Source organism: Lagenorhynchus albirostris, chromosome 2 (assembly GCF_949774975.1).
Source record: "Lagenorhynchus albirostris chromosome 2, mLagAlb1.1, whole genome shotgun sequence".
In the NCBI taxonomy this organism is placed as follows: domain Eukaryota; kingdom Metazoa; phylum Chordata; class Mammalia; order Artiodactyla; family Delphinidae; genus Lagenorhynchus; species Lagenorhynchus albirostris.
Window position 1 is genome coordinate 86400540 of NC_083096.1, and position 21037 is coordinate 86421576.

At 37.2% G+C, this 21037-nt stretch overlaps 1 protein-coding gene across 3 annotated transcripts in view; it reads left to right on the forward strand.

Moving 5' to 3' along the window:
- The first annotated feature begins 2049 nt into the window (after nt 1–2049).
- RSBN1 (round spermatid basic protein 1) overlaps nt 2050–21037 on the forward strand; it is a 42682-nt gene continuing 23694 nt past the window's right edge. Inside the window, exons 1-3 of one of the 3 annotated variants that reach the window (XM_060139296.1) lie at nt 2205–2857; nt 14026–14251; nt 15783–15900. In XM_060139296.1, the coding sequence (XP_059995279.1) occupies nt 2296–2857; nt 14026–14251; nt 15783–15900 (906 nt within the window). In that variant the 5' untranslated portion in view covers nt 2205–2295. Of the gene's footprint in view, nt 2858–14025; nt 14700–15782; nt 15901–21037 lie in introns of all 3 variants that reach the window. The other 2 variants (XM_060139293.1, XM_060139295.1) reach the window with 2 other exon arrangements.

Consider the following 21037-nt stretch of genomic DNA (forward strand, 5'->3'; position numbering starts at 1 on the left):
TAGCATTTAAAAGCAATATGCAAATAAATGTCAGAAGTTTTACATTTTCATCTCATTTACACTGGGTTGGAAAGCACAAATAGGAGTTTGTCATTTAAGCTATGTATAGAGAATGCTGTATGAGAAAGTTTTACAATGGACTTATTTTTCATTTTTGGAAGTTATTTTTAGTCTACTTTACTTTCCTACATAAATATAAACTTTAAAAGATTTGTAAAAATTGGATCTCAATTAAATGTCTATATTGTCAGAAGTTACCATAAAAAATGTTTTGAAAAATCTTACCTTGTGGTTACAGTACAAAATTATTGCTTGTGACAATGATTATTCCCTGGGAATTATTTTTGCCTAAACGGAGATACATCTTTCCAAGTGTTGTGGGAAACAAGAGTAGTAAGAAAAAGAAGTTATATTTAAAGAGAATACAATATATATGTAATGACAGGGCTTCCCTGGTGGTGCAGTGGTTGAGAGTCCGCCTGCCGATGCAGGGGACATGGGTTTGTGCCCCGGTCCAGGAAGATCCCACATGCTGCGGAGCGGCTGGGTCCGTGAGCCATGGCCGCTGAGCCTGCGCGTCCGGAGCCTGTGCTCCACAACGGGAGAGGCCCCAGCAGTGAGAAGGCCGCGTACCGCCAAAAAAAAAAAAAATAAAAATAAAATAATAAATATATGTAATGACAGTAATCAGTTTTTCGTTTGGATATACCAAATAACAAGATATTCAAGCACATTCTTGACAAGCTTTAGCCAATATTATTCATTTACCAAATCTAGAAGAATAATCAACAAAGTAGCTATCTTTTGGTGGCATTTTTTTTCATTTCAAAGGTCCTATATAAACATGTACAATTTATATCCAACTAACTAAAGGCACTACTAGTTAAAATTTTTTTTCTGTATGAATATGGATCTGCCTTATCTTAAAGTTGATCTTTCAAATCTAATTTTATGTAACAAGTTAGTGGGTAATTATTACAAAGGATTCCTCTGACTTATCCTAATGACTTCACTTAAGAGTTCATAACTTTCTAAAAAATGAAATACTTAAGCAGCATTTGTTCTTCAATATTTTTCATTAGGAATCCCAATGAAGGCACACACTGGATGAAATATTACCTGTTTATTGTAGTGTAATGTACACAAGAGGTGCTCAATAAACTTTTTGGTTTTTAAACTAACTTTATAGTGTTCATCGAGCTGAGTACTTTTCCAGGTACTAGTGTCATCAAACCACAGAGATTTTATCTGAGTACTTCATTGTTAACAATTATTTCCAAATATCTTTATCAAGGCGGTAAAATGTAAAGTGACGATCAATTGTAAATAAATTTCTGGGCGGAAACCTTGGTGAGTAGTGACGATTTCTGGAGTGTTCTCTGGTAGACACACTTCTCAAATTTATGCAATCGTATACATACGATTTGAAAAAAATCTTATTAAGAAATTTCAAAACATGTTTTTCCATCTAGAATTTTCCCGTAATTGTAGGGAAGGATTCAAAATAATGGATGAACTCTATACATTTCCAGGCACTAGAGGGGATGTGGCTCGACGGCGAGGTGGGCGGCGCTCACCAGGCTCCCAGGCAGTTCTTGCACCTGCCTTGCCGCGCCTATACTTGTAACCATGGCAATCAGTGGCCAGGAAGAGGTTCAGAAATGTCTGATTCGCAGCTCCGTTCGATTTTAAAGCAAAATCGCCCTCATCTGACATATTACCAAGTTCCTTTTTCCTCTGCATCTCATCGTTTGTCCAGGGGTAAAAGGCCGGGGATTCTTGTACCTCACAAAGGTTATGAGAGGAATAGGAAATTGAAAAGTAACTATGGAGACCAACTCCTCCGTGTAAAATGACGAAGGGGCACACGGAGACGATAATGGGAACGCGCCGACAGACTGAAAGCCATTAACATTGTTTCGGCCGTTAAGGCGGTTGGCGGCAACTCTCCGCCCAGCGGCGGTTGCGTCGCAGCCCGAAGCGTGACTCGGCGCACGCTCCCTTTCGGCTCCTCTGCTCACCGAGCCAGCGACGCGGCGGGGGCACGGAGAACTACCGCTCCCGTGAGGCTCTGCGCGGCCCAGAGTGCTTTACAATAGAGCTCGGTTGGAGGGCCCTGCGGAGAAGCTCCGGTAAGTACTGCTTCCGGCCATATTCAGCGCTGGACGAAGAATGGCCGAGAAGTGGAGAGTACGGGAGAGACTCCAATGCCCAGCGGGCCGTGCGCGGGCGGCGCTTGCGCGGTACGCGGACGGGGGGGCGGTCGGGCCATTTAAATGTGTGTTTGTGGGTGAAATGGCTGCGCAGGTCGGAGCGGTCCGCATAGTACGGGCGGTGGCGGGGCAGGAGGAGCCGGACAAAGAGGGGAAGGAGAAACCCCACGCTGGGGTCTCGCCGCGGGGAGTGAAGCGGCAGCGCCGAGCGAGCAGTGGGGGGTCTCAGGAGAAGCGGGGGCGGCCGAGCCAGGACCCCCCTCTCGCTCCCCCTCACCGGCGGCGTCGCAGCCGCCAACATCCCGGGCCGCTGCCGCCTACGAATGCAGCCCCAGCCGTCCCAGGCCCTGTTGAGCCTCTGCTCCTGCCTCCTCCGCCGCCACCTTCGCTGGCACCCGCCGGGCCCGCTGTTGCTGCCCCGCTCCCGGCCCCGGGCACTTCGGCCCTTTTCACCTTCTCGCCCCTGACGGTGAGCGCGGCCGGGCCCAAGCATAAGGGCCACAAGGAGCGGCACAAGCACCATCACCACCGCGGCTCTGATGGTGACCCCGGCTCCTGCGTTCCGGGAGAGCTCAAGCACAAGGACAAGCAGGAAAACGGCGAGAGGACTGGAGGGGTGCCTCTAATCAAGGCCCCCAAGAGAGGTGAGAGCAGCCGAACTGCCCCGAGCTTGGGCTCTATCTAGGTCTCTCTCTGTTGCGATATCCCGCCCCTTTAGCCCTGAAAGACTCCCAGCTCCCTGCTTACCTCCTGCTGCTCTACTCCCCTAAGCCCACTGGGGTGGATCCTGGATTTCAAACCGTTGACACCGTCTGACCTACTTGAAGCTTCTCGCTTCGAGGCCGAGCTGTCAGTTACTAACCCCCTTACCAGTTCCCCCTCCCCGAGCCTTTACCAACGTTTGTTTTCAAATTCGCCAGGGTTTCCGCGCCGCGCGGTCCTTGGCGTGGGATTAGTAGGTGGGGTATTGAAAACTGCCTGTCTAAAGTAAAGGCTTGTCGGTGAAATCCCTTTTTTCCTTGTTTTCTTTGATGGAAAGCTTGAATATTCACTCTCCTCTGCTCCACAATATTCACGAGTATGGTTTGGGGCTTTAAGGAGTTTGAATTTGTACCGAGATTAGGCTCGACTCACTGGTTGCCTTAGCTTCTTCAGGGTGAGATATCAAACGCAGTTTATCTTGGTTCTTTTTTTATGTGGAAGTAAAACTCATTTTTAATTTTCATATGAAATCTTAATTTTCAGAAAAGGGATGGGGAAGGTTTTCTCTCCCCTTTGATCCTAGAAAATAGGACCAACCAAGCCTCTGAAAAGTTCAGTAGGAGATAGTAGAGACAAGAATTCCAGTTGCTTTTTCATCTGCCTGGTGCAACAGATTGAGAATTTATTTATTTCCAGTAAACTCACTAAAGTCAAGAATATTTAGCCCAGAAAATGTAGGACTATCTTGAGTGTGGGTTCTAGAGAAGTTAGGTTGACCAAAATTGCAGTTTTCATATTCCCAAGAACCTGTAGCATTTATTTACTTTCTCTTTAGAAGAAGGGTATGGTAGGGGGAGGGATAAGAATTTTGATTATGCCATGTGTTTGTATTTTGTATATGATTTTATATAATTTGTTAGAGTTGTCTACTCAAGAAGAGTTTAAAATACTTTTATGTTTCTTAGTACTGGGGCAGTTATTACGTGTTAATGAACTAGTCTTTCAATCTCAAGTTTGGTGAGTCTTGGATTTCTTCAACATATTTGGTCTTAACCTAGGCCTAATTAATTTGTGTGTGTGTGTGGGGGGGGCTACTTCCAGATAGTGCAGTTTGTTGCAAATAATTGCTCAGTAATTTTTTATTGAATTGAACTAAATCTTTCTTCCTTTGGTGGTATCCAAGTCTTATCCTCAGGAGTAGAATTTGTGCCAAACTGACAGGAATGCCAATTTCCACCACTAATATGCAGTGATCTTGCTCTCCTTTATTTGTGCCTTTATTTCTCACCTTCTCATTTCATGTGTGTATGTGTTTTTGTGTGTTTCAACTGTACAGAGCTAGAGGGAATCTTAGAGATCATCTAAGTCAAATTTGTATTGTTGAAGAGTGAAAACTGAGGCCTAAAGTAGTGAAGAGACTTGTCTAGTCACAGTTAATTAGTAACAGGTACCAAAAAAAAAAAAAAAAGATCATTGATCTAATAGGGAGTAGAACCCAGGTCTCCTGAATCCAAGTTCAAGCTTCATCCTCCAGCTGCATGATGTTGCTTTCTCTGTTTGCTATTCATGTTTTCCACTTTTTTGCTTATCTTTTCCCTGTGCCTTGGCATCAGAGTGACAGTAGCCAGTCCTATTAAGAATTTCTGTCCTAGCCCCCTTTTATGGGAGGATAGCGGCAAATACATGTATAATAGTTCATAACACAGTGTGCGTCTCTGAAAATTGCAGAGGCCATGTCTTTAAAAAACAAACAAAAACAAACTTTTAACCCAGTGCTGCCTGACAGAACTTTCTATGATGATGAAAATGTTTTCTATAAATGTGTTGTCCAGTATGGTAGCCATTAGTCATATGTGGCCCTTGAACAAATCTTGAAGACTTGAAATGTGGCTAGTGTGACTGAGGAACTGAATTTTTAATTTTATTTCTAATTAATTTATAATTAAATAGTCCTTTTGGCTCTTGGCTACCACAGTGGACAGTGCAGTCCAAACATTTGTGGTTTGCTAGTATGTGAAGGAGGAAAGTGGGTTAAGATTAGGTCATTTAAACATTTTAACTTTTAAAAAAATTGAGATATAATTGACACATATTATTTTTAATATTATAATGATTCATTATTTGTATATATTGCAAAATGATCACCACAATAACTCCAGTGTAAACATTTTGACTTTTGAATGAGAGACTGTTGGATTATATATTCTGGAGGGAAAGATTCCCTTGCCAAATATGTTGGGGAAAAAACAATAGCCTCCTAGCTCTATGACACACACTGGCATTTTAAAAGTTCTGAGAATCTTACAGAAAATAAACTGGTTTAACCTTTGTTTAATCCACGGTTTTGCACTACACTTTGATGGATACCTTTTGTTTTTCCACTAAATATCTTTATACTTATTATAGTGATGTGCTGGAGGCATGCCTCTGGAGTCAATCTGAGTTTAAATCGTGGCTCTACCACTTACTGTGTGACCATGGACAAATTACTTTAAGCTCCCTCAGTTCCAGTTTTCCTGTCTGTAAAATGGGGTTGTGGTATTTCTTTTATAAGATTGTTTATGGCTTAAGTGAGACAATATGTGGAAAGCACTTAAGTGTCTGGCTGTTATTAAGTACTGTTAAAACTGCTTTTTGTTATTTTATCATGCTTGATCCTTGAAACAACTCTAAGATTAATAAGGAGAGTGGCTAGACCCTTGTTATTTACAGAACTATGTCTTCCCTTTCCTTATCCGCAGGTTTTCAGAAACTCTTTTAACTTTTTATTTTGAGATAATTATATATTCACAGGAAATGGCAAAAATAGTACAGGGAGGTCTTTACTCTTCACTAATTTCCTCCGAAGGTTACATTTTACATAACTATTGTATAATATCAACACCAGAAAATTAACAAATTAACATTGGTACAATGGTGTGTGTATAATTTTGTGCCATTTTAACACCTGTAGATTAGTTTAACTACCACTGCAGTCAAGGTACACAACTATTCCATCACCACAAAGATGCCCCTTGTGCTATCTCTTTGTAATCTTAGAACTTCCTGTGTCTCCCCACCTTCCCCAACCCCTAGAAACCACTAATTTGTTCTCCAACCCATAATTTAGTCATTCTGAGGATGTTACATAAATGGAATATATATGGTATGTGATCTTTTGAGATTTTTTTCCCGCTCAGAATGTCCTTGAGATCTATTCAAGTTGTATGTATCAATAGCTCATTTTTTTTTCATTACTGAGTAGTGTTCTATGGTATCACAGTATAGTCACATTTTAGTCACCTGTTGAAGGACATTTTGGTTTCCAATTTGGCCATTATGAATAAAGCTTCTATGAACATTCATGTTCAGGTTTTTGTGTGGATGTAAATTTTCATTTTTCTGTGAATGCAATTGCTGGGTCATGTGGTTAAGTATATGTTTTTTTTAAATTTTTTATTTTTGGAAGATATCGCCAGACTATTTTCTGGAATATCTGTACCACTTTACATTCCCACCAGCAATATATGAGAGATCCACTTTCTCCACATCCTTGCCAGTGTCTGGTATTGTTACTATTTTTATTTTATCTGTTTTAATAATGTGTAATGATACCTCATCGTGGACTTAAGTTGCATCTCCCCAATGGCTAGTGATATTTAACATCTTTTCATGCCATCATTTGCTGTCCATATAGTCTCATCAGTAAAATGTCTCTTTAGTTTTTTGCCCATTTTCTAATTGAATTGTTTGCTTTTTTACTATTGAGTTTTGAGAATTCTTGATATATTACAGATATGTATATTCTTTATCAGAATAATGGTTTGCAAATATTTTCTCCCACTCTGTTGTTTGTCTTTCCATCCTCTTAACAGGGTCTTTCAGAGAGCAAACATTTTAAATTTTGTTAAAGTCTAATTTGTTGATTTTCTTTTATAGATTATGTTTTTGGTGTCATGTCTGAGGTCCCAAGACCTAGGTCCCATACATTTTCTCCTGTTGTTTTCCCAAAAGTTTTATTTAACTTTAACTTTTACATTTGAATCTCTGATCCATTTGAGTTAATTTTGTATAATGTGTGTGGTTTAGGTTCTTTTTTTTTTTTTTGCCTATGATATCCAACTGCTCCAGCTCCTTTTGTTGAAAAGACCATCCTTCCTCCATCGAATTACTTTTGTACCTTTTTCAAAAATCAAGTTCCACTACCTATTTTTGTACAACCTTTGAGCTAAGAATGGTTTTTACATTTTAAATGGTTGGAAAAAACCCATGACATATGAAATCATATGAAATTCAAGTTCAGTGTCCAGAAATAAAGTTTTATTGGGACACCACTCCACTCATTCAATTGTATTGTCTCTGGGAGTTTTTGCACTACAGCAGTATAGCCAGTAGTTGGGTGGGATAGACGATATGGCCTGCAAAGCTTATGATCTGGCTTTTCGTAGAAGAAGTTTGCTGATCCCTGAGATAGATCATTCAGCTGAGAGACCTGTTCCTGCACACCAGCCCGACAGTACTCAATCCAAATTCATGTATAGGTTAATTATAAATTTTGATTCCAGACATTTGGAGTTGCTCATAAATAGTTGAAACAAAAATTTAATCTGTAAATGCTAAGGTAAACTTGCTTTGTATGTAAAATGGGAAGTATAGTGACTTTTGAAGAGCTGAAGTGTCACACTTTAGCTTTTCTAGTTAGTATATGATAGAACTGAATCTAGAACCCAGTTTTTTTGACTCATGGTCCAGTTAGCTTTTCACTTTCCACTAAGTACATTTGCATTGTTAATAAAGAGATACTAAAATATTGTTTGATTCTTGCAAGCAACAGGCTTGAATCTTAATTAAATGATAGTTACCTGTGTCTTTTGAAATATTAATTTTTTCTGTCCCTCTTATTGCTCATAAAAGCCTAGAACAAACTTCCTCAAAAAAAACTCCATCAAAAAAAGTAATGCTTCTTCTTAATTATTCTTGGCTAATAAATTAATGATTTTAGTAGTATTTTAATATTTTTTTAAAAAAGGAAAGGAGGAAGTTGATTTCCATAGCTCTCTTCTCCACTGTCATTAAAATGACAGGATTGCTCTTATATACTCTAGTGAGGCAGGCTTCCTTTCTCACATTTTTCATCTTTGACCAACTGCCCAACTGCTCTCACAGGGAAAGAGTCCCTAAGTCACACAACAAATTGAAATTTTCTGTGATGTCAAAAAGCTATTGGCAGGAATTTTAATTTAGAAATAGTTTATTGTTTTCAGTGATAGGAGTGGGGAATTATTGGGGGATTATACAGAGGACTGAGATAAACAGATAATCTCATTTATCAGAGCAACACCTTCAGGGACTGATATTTTACTTTACCTGCCTAGAGAGAGGCAAACAGGCCTTTAAGGACATTTTTTGCATAACCTAAATAATGTTATTTTTGTGATTATGTAGGATTATCTTGTCGTGGGCACTCAGTAAAATATTTGTTGAATGTAGTGATGCTCCATTTATTGGAGGTTTTTCCAAGCCACCTCAAGTCCATTAGTTGTAATTAGATAATTTTAGTTGATCATCTAAGGGGGGGAGTAGATAGAGAAGGCAGAAAGAAGAGTTTTGGAGTCAGGTAAGAGTTTGAATCTAGGTTGTCACCTGTTACCTTTGTGACCTAATATAGGTAACATATCTTGTTTCAAGCTCTGTTTTTTTCTCCGTAAAAAGGATTTATATATCTACTTCACTGGTTTGTTTGGAGATTAAAATGAGATAACATACATGATCCCTAGCAGACACTTGATGAATAATAGTTTTCTTCCCTCTTTCAGAGATTTTTCCCCTTTTAATGTGATTCTCTGTGGTCCACCTCATTGTACTCTAGGTTGATAATTTCTAGCTCTAGTTTTTTTTTTTTAATTAATTAATTAATTTGGCTGTGTCGGGTGTTAGTTGTGGCATACGGGATCTTCCTTGCGGGGTGTGGGCTTCTCTCCAGTTGTGGCATGCAGGCTTAGTTGCCCCGCGGCATATGGGATCTTAGCTCCCCGACCAGGGATCGACTGAACCTGCGTCCCTTGCATTGGAAGGCGGATTCTTTTCTTTTTCCTTTTTCTTTCTTTCTTTTTTTTTTTTTAACGGTACGCGGGTCTCTCATTATTGCGGCCTCTCCCGTTGCGGAGCACAGGCTCCGGACGCGCAGGCTCAGCGGCCATGGCTCACGGGCCCAGCCGCTCCGCGGCGTGTGGGATCCTCCCGGACCGGGGCACGAACCCGTGTCCCCTGCATCGGCAGGTGGACTCTCAACCACTGCGCCGCCAGGGAAGCCCTCTTTTTTCTTTTTTTAAAAAAAATTAATTTATTTTTGGCTGCGTTGGGTCTTCGTTGCTGCGTGTGGGCTTTCTCTAGTTGCGGTGAGTGGGGGCTACTCTTCGTTGCTGTGTGCGGGCTTCTCATTGCGGTGGCTTCTTGTTGCGGAGCACGGGCTCTAGGCACACAGGCTTCAGTAGTTGTGGCACGTGGGCTCAGTAGTTGTGGCTTGTGGGCTCTAGAGCGCAGGCTCAGTAGTTGTGGCACACGGGCCTAGTTGCCCTGTGGCATGTGGGATCTTCCTGGACCAGGGCTCGAACCCGTGTCCCCTGCATTGGCAGGCAGATTGTTAACCACTGCGCCACCAGGGAAGTCCCTGGAAGGCAGATTCTTAACCACTGGACCACCAGGGAAGTCCCTCTAGCTCTAGTTTTGATATCCCAGAATTATTGCCAATTATTTCAAGAAATGTTATCAAATATTATTATTATGAAAATGATAAAAATGGTGAGGGAGGACTTAGTTGTGTGTCAAATACTGAGATGAGGGCTTTATATTCATTGTCTCATTTAATTCTTACAATAACTCTGAAATAGATACTAGCATTAATAACATTTTAGATGGTAAAAGTTTAAGGAGATTTATGCGCTTGCCCAGAGGTCTTAGTGAGTAGTGGAGCTGGGACATTAACCTGGGTGTGTCTAACTGTAAAAGCATCTGCTCTTCAATAACATACTCTACTGCCTCTACAATTAAACTTTTTGCAGTAATAATAGCAGTTAACATGTGTTGAGTATTTGTCATGTTCCGGGACTATTCTAAATACTTATATGCTTTGTTTCATTTACTCTGCACACTGATTTTATGAGGAGGTACTGTTGTTTTCCCCCATTTTACTAATGAGAAACAAGGTACAAAGAAATTAACTTGCAAAAGGTAATACTGCTAGGAAGGGGTAGGACAGGGATTCAAATCTAGCCAATCACTCTTAAACACCATAATTAGAGGGGTGGCAGGTAAAGTAAGGCAGTGTTGTAACTGTACAGTGATTTACTAAAATGATGGCTTCCAGATCTGCAGTTTTTTGTTTTTCCTTTTTAATCAGGATGTTATGTGGAGCTGGAAGAACTTTTAATAAGACCAAAGAGAATTTACTTTCAGAAAATAAAACTTTAGCCTTTATTCTTTATTATGATTAATAAAATATAAAAAATTATAATTGTTTTGCTTTTGCTCATCCACCATAATTTTTAGGAAGTGAGGATATTACATATTTTTCAGTTCTAAGCTGTAATTCAAACATAAGAATGGTGTTAATGAACTTAAGTTTTGTAATGTGGAAAGGTAATTTCTTTTTCATTAATGAAAGCTTTCAATAGTGATGTTAAATAAATGATACTATTTAATAGCTGATAATATTAATGGTATTAGCACATATGAGGATTTTATTGATAGTGTCATGTATTAATCTATAGTTATAATGACCTTTTTTAAGACAGCCAACAATTTATCTCTCAGATGTTTGTATCTTCCTCTGTAGAGTTACATACTTCTTTTTATATTTAATTTCACAGTTTGATATGTGAAAGCTTTTCTTAATCACAGATACAGTGTATCTTGGCTCTTTTTCTATAAAAGAACTGGTGTCAATAAATATTCACTTCTGCACTGTAGGGAAATACTCAAATTATTACTTCCTGAATACATTCTCTGGAAAGCTAAAAACACTCTACCAGAAATGGAAAGATTGTGAAGACTTGAGACATTGATTTTTTAAAAAAATTGATATATAATTGACATACAACATTATGTAAGTTTAAGGTATACAACATTGATTTGAAATATTTATTGCAAAAACTTTCTTTCAAATAACATTTTTAATGCTAGGAAAGACAACCCCAGTATCATTCTTCTAAAGCACCGGTGACTAACTTACTGTAATAACCTTTAACAACTTTGTGTATGTATGCCATTCTCAATTAGTTGCCATCACAATAATTCAAAAATAAATTTTGTTTATTCATGGAAATTCATTAGCTAGTGTGATACAAGTAGTCTCAAATTTCTGTATAAACAAAGGCAAGTTTTATCTCAGCCTTAGATAAGAATCAAAATTTGAAAAATAGGATTAGTGAGGAGATTGAAATTTATTTCATATTTTAGACTTTTATGTTGAAATATGAGATTACAATCAATTTAAGGCCCTTTTCATTTCCTTGTGCAGTGTTTTTTTTGAGATGGGTTGTGTTAGACTAATTAAATCGTTCTCATATAAATGAGTTTTGGAATGAAACCCACAGAGCCTTGGCCATGATAGAAATACCATTGGTAAGCTGATAGTAGTATAGAAAATGTGTTACAATCAAGGCAGCTCCTTCTTGGTGTTAATTTCAGTGGCAGATCTAGGTCACAATTCATCTTCTGCATACCAAATACCTCCTCTGAAGCTTAAAATAACCTATCTATTCATAGGTATTTTTTCTTTTTCTTTCTCTTTCTTTTTCTTTGCTTTTTTTTTTTCCCCTGTGAAATTGCCAAAACATTTAGCAGAGGGTAATTAGATGACTATTTTAAAATTGGTCTAACCTTTATATTTAATGGCATTAACATTTAGTTGCTTGGGAGAATTGCCCAAATTACTGATTTGATATATGGGAAAAGTATTTAGATTAATTTTATCTGGTAAGAAATACAAATTACTGTTACTACGTATTTTAAGAATTCTCAAAGATTTAGTTACATATAAAATAAAAGATTGCTTTTCCTCTTGCCACTTTAAACAATCTAATTACATTATATTTTGGTATATGATTTCAGTTTACCTATAAGTGATGCTTGCAAATGAAGGGCTTTCTTTTTGTTGTTTAAAATCAAATATTAAACAGAATGAAAGTCATTTGGTATCTGTACACTCACTTTAAAGTCTGACTTGTACATTTAAATATTTTCCTTAGAAGGTTTTATAACTTCTGTAATATCTGGTGACTTGGAATGATTTTGTATTGAGTGGTGCAATTTGTCATATATTTACACATTATACCAAGTAAATTCTTTACTGTAAAAGTTATTGAACTTGTTCTTCCCAGATGTAGTAATAGGATTAATTGGAGTATCTGTCTTAACACTGAATTACTTGAATCATGTCAGAAGTACTGTTTATGGGTGGATAAATTCTATACAGTAAATACCACACCAAGCTTGAAGGTTGGTCAGGACTATACCTGTTATTTAATCCTGAATATTTCTTGCTGGGACTATTTCCCAACTAGTAAATAAAGATGCTGTTCTATTTTTGGTTTATCAATCTGTGATACTCCTTTAAAAATTAAAAGTAATATTTTAAATTATAAAAGTAATGTATGTTTATTGTAGAAATTAGAAAATATAGGTAAGCAAAAAAGAAGAAAGCTAGACATTTATAATCCTATACCGGCCTAGATAACTAGCATTAATACCTTGGTGTATATTTTTCCAGATAGTTTTCTGTGTTGTGTATATATGAAATATATATAGATAAGTCATACGTTTTTCTCTTTAGGTCCTTTGCTTCTCTCTAGAATATTTTTCCCTAGAAAACATTGCCTGGCTTGTCTTATTATTTAGGACTCAGCCTAAATGTCATCTCCTAAAGAGAGCTTCCCCAGCATCTAGAGTAGCATACTGATACTTTCTCTTTGAAGTCCAAATAGATTATAAGGTCCAAGAGGGTAGGGATCATATCTGTCTCAGTCAACACTGTATCTCTAGTGCTCAGCAGTGTCTCTGGCATATAGTAGGTACTTAATAAATGTTTGAATGAGTATTTAATATTATAAAAATAAGATCAGATTATAAATATGTTAGATGCTCTGGAAAGAAAGGTAAGATACATACCACTGACCTTAGATTGCTTACAGTCTAGAGGAAAGGTGGAAAATTAATGTGTTAAGTGCTGTAATAGGGGAAGTACAGTATTAAGGAAGCACATAGTAGGAGTAGCTATCCAAATTGGGTGGGAAAGAGTTGTTAGAGAAGGCTTTCTGGAAGCGTGACAATGTAAACATTTCATAACCTTGTAATTTGTCAGTTCTTTTTACCTATAATATAATTTAGAATGGCTGGGTAGTATTTTATCAGTATGTAAGTACCAGAGTTTAATCCATATTCTGTTTTTAGTCATTTAGGGGATTCCCTAAATAACACTGTCGTGGATATCTTTATGTTAACTTTTCTTAGTTATTTTCTTGGGTAATTTTTACTTGGGGGTGGAATTTATGGGACCAAGAATTATAAATATTTCCAAGGCTTTGGTGCATATTCATTTTGGGGGTACCAAATTGCCCTCCATGTTTATATTTCTAGCAACAGTGTATAAGTTTATATTTCTAGCAACAGTGTATAAGAATTCCCTCCCACCCCCAGTCTTGCCAATTTGTTAGGCAAAATGGTGTCTTAACAGCTTAATTTGTCTTTGATTCGCCTGTATATATCATAGTAACTTGTAGACAAACAGCAAAATATGGCGAGCTTTAATTTAGATTTTACAGTGGTTCCTGAACAGATATTCCATACAGTATGGCATATGTGAAATTATTTGGATATTATCTTTAGTTTTGATTGTAAGTCATATTAAGTTATATGCTTACCTTTGCATTACCTACTTTTTAGCATAATTTTCAATCCAGAATATTTTTGTATTTTAAGATCTTTGTCTCATTCATTTTATAAACATGTAAATTGTAGTGGCAAATTCAGAGAAACTGAGAATAGGCTATTTAATTTGAGATTGCATACCTTAAGAAGCTTGTATGTTGACATTAGGCCTAGCAACTAACTTCTTTTTAATTATTGTGGCCAGAAACACCAGATGAAAATGGTAAAACCCAGAGAGCTGATGATTTTGTCTTGAAGAAAATAAAGAAGAAAAAGAAAAAGAAACACCGAGAGGATATGCGAGGAAGACGCCTTAAAATGTACAATAAGGAAGTACAAACCATCTGTGCTGGCCTGACCCGCATCAGTAAGGAAATCCTCACCCAAGGACAAATAAATAGCACTTCAGGAGTTAATAAGGAGTCCTTCAGGTATCTGAAAGATGAACAGCTGTGTCGATTAAATTTGGGCATGCAAGAATATCGGGTACCCCAGGGAGTACAAACACCTTTTATGACTCACCAGGAACATTCTATTCGTAGAAATTTCTTAAAAACAGGTACTAAATTTAGCAACTTTATTCATGAGGAACACCAGTCCAATGGTGGTGCTCTTGTCCTTCATGCTTACATGGATGAACTCTCATTTTTGTCTCCAATGGAGATGGAGAGATTTTCTGAGGAGTTTCTTGCTTTGACATTCAGTGAAAACGAGAAAAATGCTGCTTACTATGCTTTAGCAATAGTGCATGGAGCGGCCGCTTATCTCCCAGACTTCTTGGACTACTTTGCTTTTAATTTCCCCAACACTCCAGTGAAAATGGAAATTCTGGGCAAGAAAGATATTGAAACAACCACCATTTCAAATTTTCACACTCAGGTAAGGTAAAATCATTGTTAAATTATTTAGTAAATACAGGTTACAGTATCTCAAAAGTTTTAACTTCATTCTGTTGCATAGCACATACCAGAACACTTTTGATTAAAATTCATGGTGGTAAAAGTGGTTAAAATTGTTTTTTTATAACTCTGATTGAAAAATCTTCATTCCTGAAGTTCTTTGGGATGTGGCTTCTTACTTGCTTGGTCTAAGAAATGTTTTATACATGTTTTATGTCATTTTTTGTGGAACAAATTTTTGTGGAAAATCAGCTTGAAAACCAATTCAGTTTTTCACAATTTGGATAATGTTTAGTATGGAGGATGTGATTTCGATCTGATAGCCTCAAGGTAACTTTAGTTAAGACTTACCTTTTATGTCATAATAAAACACATGAGGGCATTGGCCTGTTTATTTGTCAGGTTTTTGCTGTTCTTGTTTCTCTTCTTTCAGTAACTTGTTGGCAGTCTGTCCCAGAAACATACCCCATTTATGTGACTTGGAAGTGTCACTAGGAAGACCGCCATAGCCTCTGCTCCTTCTGCCTTTGCACTGTTGTAGGTGAAGACATTTTCTAAAGCCTTGCTTAGGCAGCTAGGCTTAAGTCAGCAGGGAAACCTCTCCTTCCTAACCAGTGGTTTTTAACCAATCATTTTTTCAATGAAGTTATTTTAGGGCATGAAAAGTGGTTGATAATGTGTCCTAGTTTTTTTCTTGCTTGCTTTTCTCATAAGGATTATGAACATGAATGGTCAGCTGTAAGTTTGTATTATAAATTCTACACAGGTTTAGTGGAGAATATTTCCTCTTTAGAGATTTATGATTATATAACCTATTTTTTCAGGTTACCTAATAATTTGCTGCCATTCTTTTCCTTAAGATTTTTTTTTTAGGTGAATAGACTTGCATAATAAGACTCTCAGCTGCCTGCATTATAGTGGTTTCAAGCCACTTAGATATATATGAAACCTTCTCTAATTTGAATCTTTTTAGTGATTCTTACCATCCTTACCTCCAATGAGGGGAGTATCCAGTTTAGATTTACGAGCTTCAGAATTTCTCTAATTGAAGTTCTCTCTGCAGTAGAGAGAGCAGGAGCAGCCAATCTGGAGAGGTCGCAAGATGGGGCTGCCCAAGATGTTGGAACACGATGTGCAATAAAGGGCTTCGTCTTGGATTTTGGCCTTGTTACCACAATCAGGTACCGAAGTGCTGACTTTTGTAGTAGATTTTGTTTTTTCTTTTTTTTTTTTTTAAAGGAGTTTTGCCCTTTGAAAGTTAAGGAATCCTATTTTTATAAATATTGGAAAAGGGACTGAAAACAGTGCTTTTATTATAGTCCATAATCCTCCTAAGTCCCTATTTAACAAAGAAAGATATTGCTGAGAGCAGAATTAATGTGCTCTATCATTTTTTTAGTTTAGAAAAATGCAGCAAATTTTCTCTTCTAATTGATAGACCAGCAAGCATATCTGAGAAATAAGCCAGAAACTTGGGGGGAAAGAAAGTCTTGGTTTTGTAATGGTGACTTTTTAACTTTCATATTAGTGTCTAGAGGATCAAGCTTATATGTCAATAGACAGTACCCAGTCTAAATAGTTAATAGAAGAAAATATCTCTAAATATTCCCTGCTGATTTTTGTCCTCCAATTAATTTTTTTAATGGAGCTGAAATTTAAATGACTGTACCAACAACTTACCTTGAGATTTACTTTGAGATTTATAAAATAACCACTTTTTAAGAACATATCAGTTTATTATTAAGTTAAATATCATTAATTACTTCAACCACATAAGAATATTGAGGACTATTAAGTAAGTCTTGTGCTCTGGTGATCCGGTAACTTAATTTTATTTATGAATTTTCAGTCATTGGAGAGGCATACGGGGTGCGTATAGGAGGTTGTCGTAGCCCACGAAACTATTTTGCAACCAGAGTCTTTGGCATACGTTGGGATGGAAGCTAATACAGTAGTTCAAATTTGTTTAGCACTTCATGGTTTATAGAAATGCTTTCACATTCATATCTTAATATTTGAAATAATCTGTGGGGGTAGGTATGCAATTTTATCTGTTTTCCATTGAAGAAACTGAGGCTTGGAGATGTTCATTGTTATACAGGGTCACGTAGCTAGTATATAGAAATGGGGAATTCCCTGGCGGTCCGGTGGTTAGGACTCAGAGTTTTCACTGCCAAGGGCCTGGGTTCAATCCCCGGTTGGGGAACTAAGATCCCACAAGCCGTGGGGGTACACCCACCCCCCAAAAAGAAAAAGAAATAGTATGCAAACCTAAGCCACCTGAAAATTGATACATTGTTTTACCATACTCCTTCCCTCATTGGAATATGAGACTAGTGCTTTTATTTGTCTAAACATTGGAGAAGAGACTGATGTTTTATTTGTCTAAACATTCTGGTCAGTGAAATTAAAATAACTCAGTTTAACACAATATTCAGAAAGCTATTCTATTATTTTTCACAAATAACTTTAGATTGTTGGGAATTAAGTGAATACGTTAGGAATTCTGTGTTTTGTGAAGTCTTATGAAGTTCTGTTAAGCCTATAAATAAAGCGAGGTAAGTTTATTACGTTATAGACACAGTTAATAGAAGTTATTTATAGTTTAAATATGTAGCCATGATAATTATTCATGACTATAGTTCAAGACAGTTTATTCAGCAAACATGTATTGAGAGCCTACCATGTACTGCACAATATGTTCTTAAAAGGACTAATTGATGAGCTCAGTCTAGTGGAAGAGATGAATAAACCAGCAATTATAATATAGTTTGATAAATACTAGAATAGAGGTATATACAGGCAAAACCCTATAACAGAGGGAGCACAGTTTGTGGTGTTACCTAACTCAGACTTGAAGTGATTGGAAAAGGCATTTTAAAGATTGTGATGCTTGAGTAGAGTCTTTAAAGAAGATTACTTAGCATAATAAGTGCATTTTAAGCAAAGCAAATAATGGCCTATGCAAACACATGGAGTCATTAGAGAATATGGCACTTTCAAGGAGCTGCAAATAGCTTGACATGCCAAGAGTACATGCTGACTGTTAAGGGGAGTTAACACTGGAGAGAGAGACAAAATCAGAATTGTGAAGAGCTTTGTATGATGTGCTAAAAAAGTTATTACTTTTTCCCAAAGGTAATGGGGAATCATTGGTGAATTTTAATAGGGAAAAGCTATCAAGTTATGTTTGCAAAGATTACACAGTAGTCTGAAGGGTGAAATTGAGGAGGAAAATGAGATTGGAAGCAAGAAGACTGGTTAAACCAGTTACTGTGGTAACTAGATCGGAAATGATCCATGTCCAGACTGATATTGACATTAGAGAGGAAGAAATGAAATTTGAGAAATAATTAGAACATGGGATTAATTGCACTTGATGAGAGAGAAGGATGGAGTCTTAAAAAAATGTGGTTTGGACAAATGGGTGGATGGTGGTGCTGGTCACAAAGTCAATACAGGGTTGAAAAAGTTGGTTTCTAGGAGTGTAAGGTATTGATGAGTTCATGAGATATTTTATGTTGAGGTACTTGTGAAGACTAACAGAAATGTCTGTCAGGTAGTTGAGTAAATGGATCTAAGACTGGGAGACATCTAGGCCGGAGATGCAGAAGTTGGACCATTAGCACGTAGGTGGTCCAGGGACAGCGTTAGAAATGGAAGAGATGAAGCTATGAATGGAATTCTGTGATGCACCCACATGTATGAGGAGCATGGGAAAAGATCAAAAAGAAAGAGAGGTAGAAGGAAGGTTACGGATAAGTTTTCTAGATATTAAGAATGATGGAGGGCTTAAATATCATGTCCGTATTACGGGTCAAGTAAGATAAGGACAGAAAAGTGTTAGGTTGCTTAATTAGGAATTTAATTGGACACATTATCAAGACTGGTGCTTTGCAAACAATGACCATCTAAATACTGTAAGTTACGCTTTTTTTTTTAGAAGCTTGCTACTTGCTCTATGAATAAATTTGATATCACTAGGGAGCTTACTAGAAATGCAGACTCTCAGACCCCTACACAGATCTTCTGAATCAGAATCTGCATTTTAACAAGCTCCTCAGGTGATTCATATGCATATTAAGGTTTGAGGAGTACTACTTGAGAACTCACCTGTTCTATCTGGAGGAAGTAAAATGTAAGTTTGTTTTGTGCAAGAAAAATTACAGTTTCTGTTACTTTTATATTTTTAAATTATTGTAGTGACAAAGCTAGGATGCACATAGAGGTGTTTTTTTTTTTCTTTTACCGTTCTATAAAACTCAGTTGTTTTAACACCAAAAGAGGTAAGTTCATGATAAATAGCAATTGAAGCACCGAGCTGATCCTCAAATTTGATTTCTTCTCTCTCAGCAGTTGATACAGGATAACTTTGTAAAGTTGTTTCCAATCTAAAGGACTACATATGTATTGATACAGTATGGTATTTTTATAATTCTGTAGGATTATTCAGGTCTAATTAAGTTTTAAATAGTCATTGGTTAATAACAATTTTGACCAAAAAGTTTTAAGTGTTTGTGGAATCTTTTGGTCAGTTAATAGAGAAAAATCAGTGTTCACTTAGAAATTTTTTTTTTTTTGCTTAGCTGTTATAGCTTGTAATTATTGGCTACTTGAAAACTTTTTTTAATTGTTTTCAACTTTGAAGTGTGATAGTTCTGCAATAAGTATGCAATCCTTAGCTCTCCTTATAAAAATGCTGTGGCAGCTGATAAACGGATTGAAAATTCAGATATTCTTCTGGTGATTTTATGGACTAAAAGGATTTTAGAGCAAGTGGGGGCCATTTCCAAGCCTTTGTTTTATAGATGAGGAAGGTCACATTTTGGTTGACCTTTCCCAAGGTTAAATAGTGGCAGATCTTCAAAGAGGAATTGTTTTTTCCTCTGTCTCTGGATGGTGTTTAATCCTGTAGGTGAGGGTTTAGCAAATTTTAACGTGCCTATAAAATGCACATTTTGATTTTGTAGGTCTGGATTGGGGCTTTAGAGTCTGCATTTCTAACAAGCTCCCGGATGATGTTGCTGGTCCAAGACTCAGCAAGGCTATAAGTGTTAGATTCTATACATGAATTGCAAATAGAAGCAACAAACGACACTAAAATATATGTGAAGTTAAATGGGGAGTTGTTTTAAGTATCACCATCTGAGACTGATTTCACCTTATAGTATCTTAAGTAATTGAAGGTCGTATATGGAGATGAAGGGTATGTGGTAGGGGAGGGAGGGGATTGATTTTACAAATATGTCTAGCATAATAGGATTTTGTTCTCTTTATCTGGCAGATGTGCGTATTTTAAGTTCTGCTTTTTTTAAAAAAAAATTTCTCCATATGTATAATATTGAAGTCTTTTACCGAGGATCATACTCTTAACTTCAGGTGGTAGTTGAAGTTCTTACAACTGTTACTGTTACCGCTATAAAATGGTAATGTCTACTGTTCCAGAGAAAATCAGCAAATGTTATTTCTTCATTGTGTGTTGTGGTAAGGCTTAAAACGGGCTTATTAGGTGTTCCCCATCTTTGAGTATCATAATTAACATGTTATAGTGTACTGCTACTACTAATTAAGAGAGTAGAACTAGTAGATGCTTTGTAGCTTGGTAAATAACTTCGAAACTCTTAAGGAGCTGCACATCAGTGTGTTACATAAAAGGAGAAATAAATATTTTAGGTAGCTGACTTTATAAAGCAGTATAAAAATGGTAGGTTCTGGGTTTTTATTTCTCATTCTAAGTACAGCTTATAATAAACTCATTTTGACTCACTGCTATATTTTTAAAGTGGGAATGTCTTTCTGTTCACAGGTCACAAGGTTAGGAAGATTGCTGGCTAGCTTTTTCCTTTCTGTTTTTTAAACAGTCAGCCCGAAAAGCCTTCTTCCTGAAACATGAGTTCTGCGCAATAATTACTAACCCCCCACCCCCACCCCCGCCACCTGCCACTCCTCCTCCAGGGTTTTTCCGTATTGTGTATTTCTAGCTTGGTGTTCTTCTAAGTTTTTCTTTTTTAAAAAGAAGTTTTGTTTGTTTGTTTTCTAGAGCAGTTTTTGGGTCACTGCAAAATTGAGAGGAAGGTATGGAGATTTCCCATATACTCCCTGCTCCCACATATGCATAGTTCCTCCCACTATCAACATACCCCCCCTGCCAGAGTGGTACATACATTACAATTGCTGAACCTACACCGACACATCGTAATCACCCAAAGTTCATAGTTTACATTACAATTCACTCTTGGTATTGTACAATCTATGGGTCTGGACTAACGTATAGTGATAATGTGTCCATCATTATACTAACATAAAGAGTATTTTTAC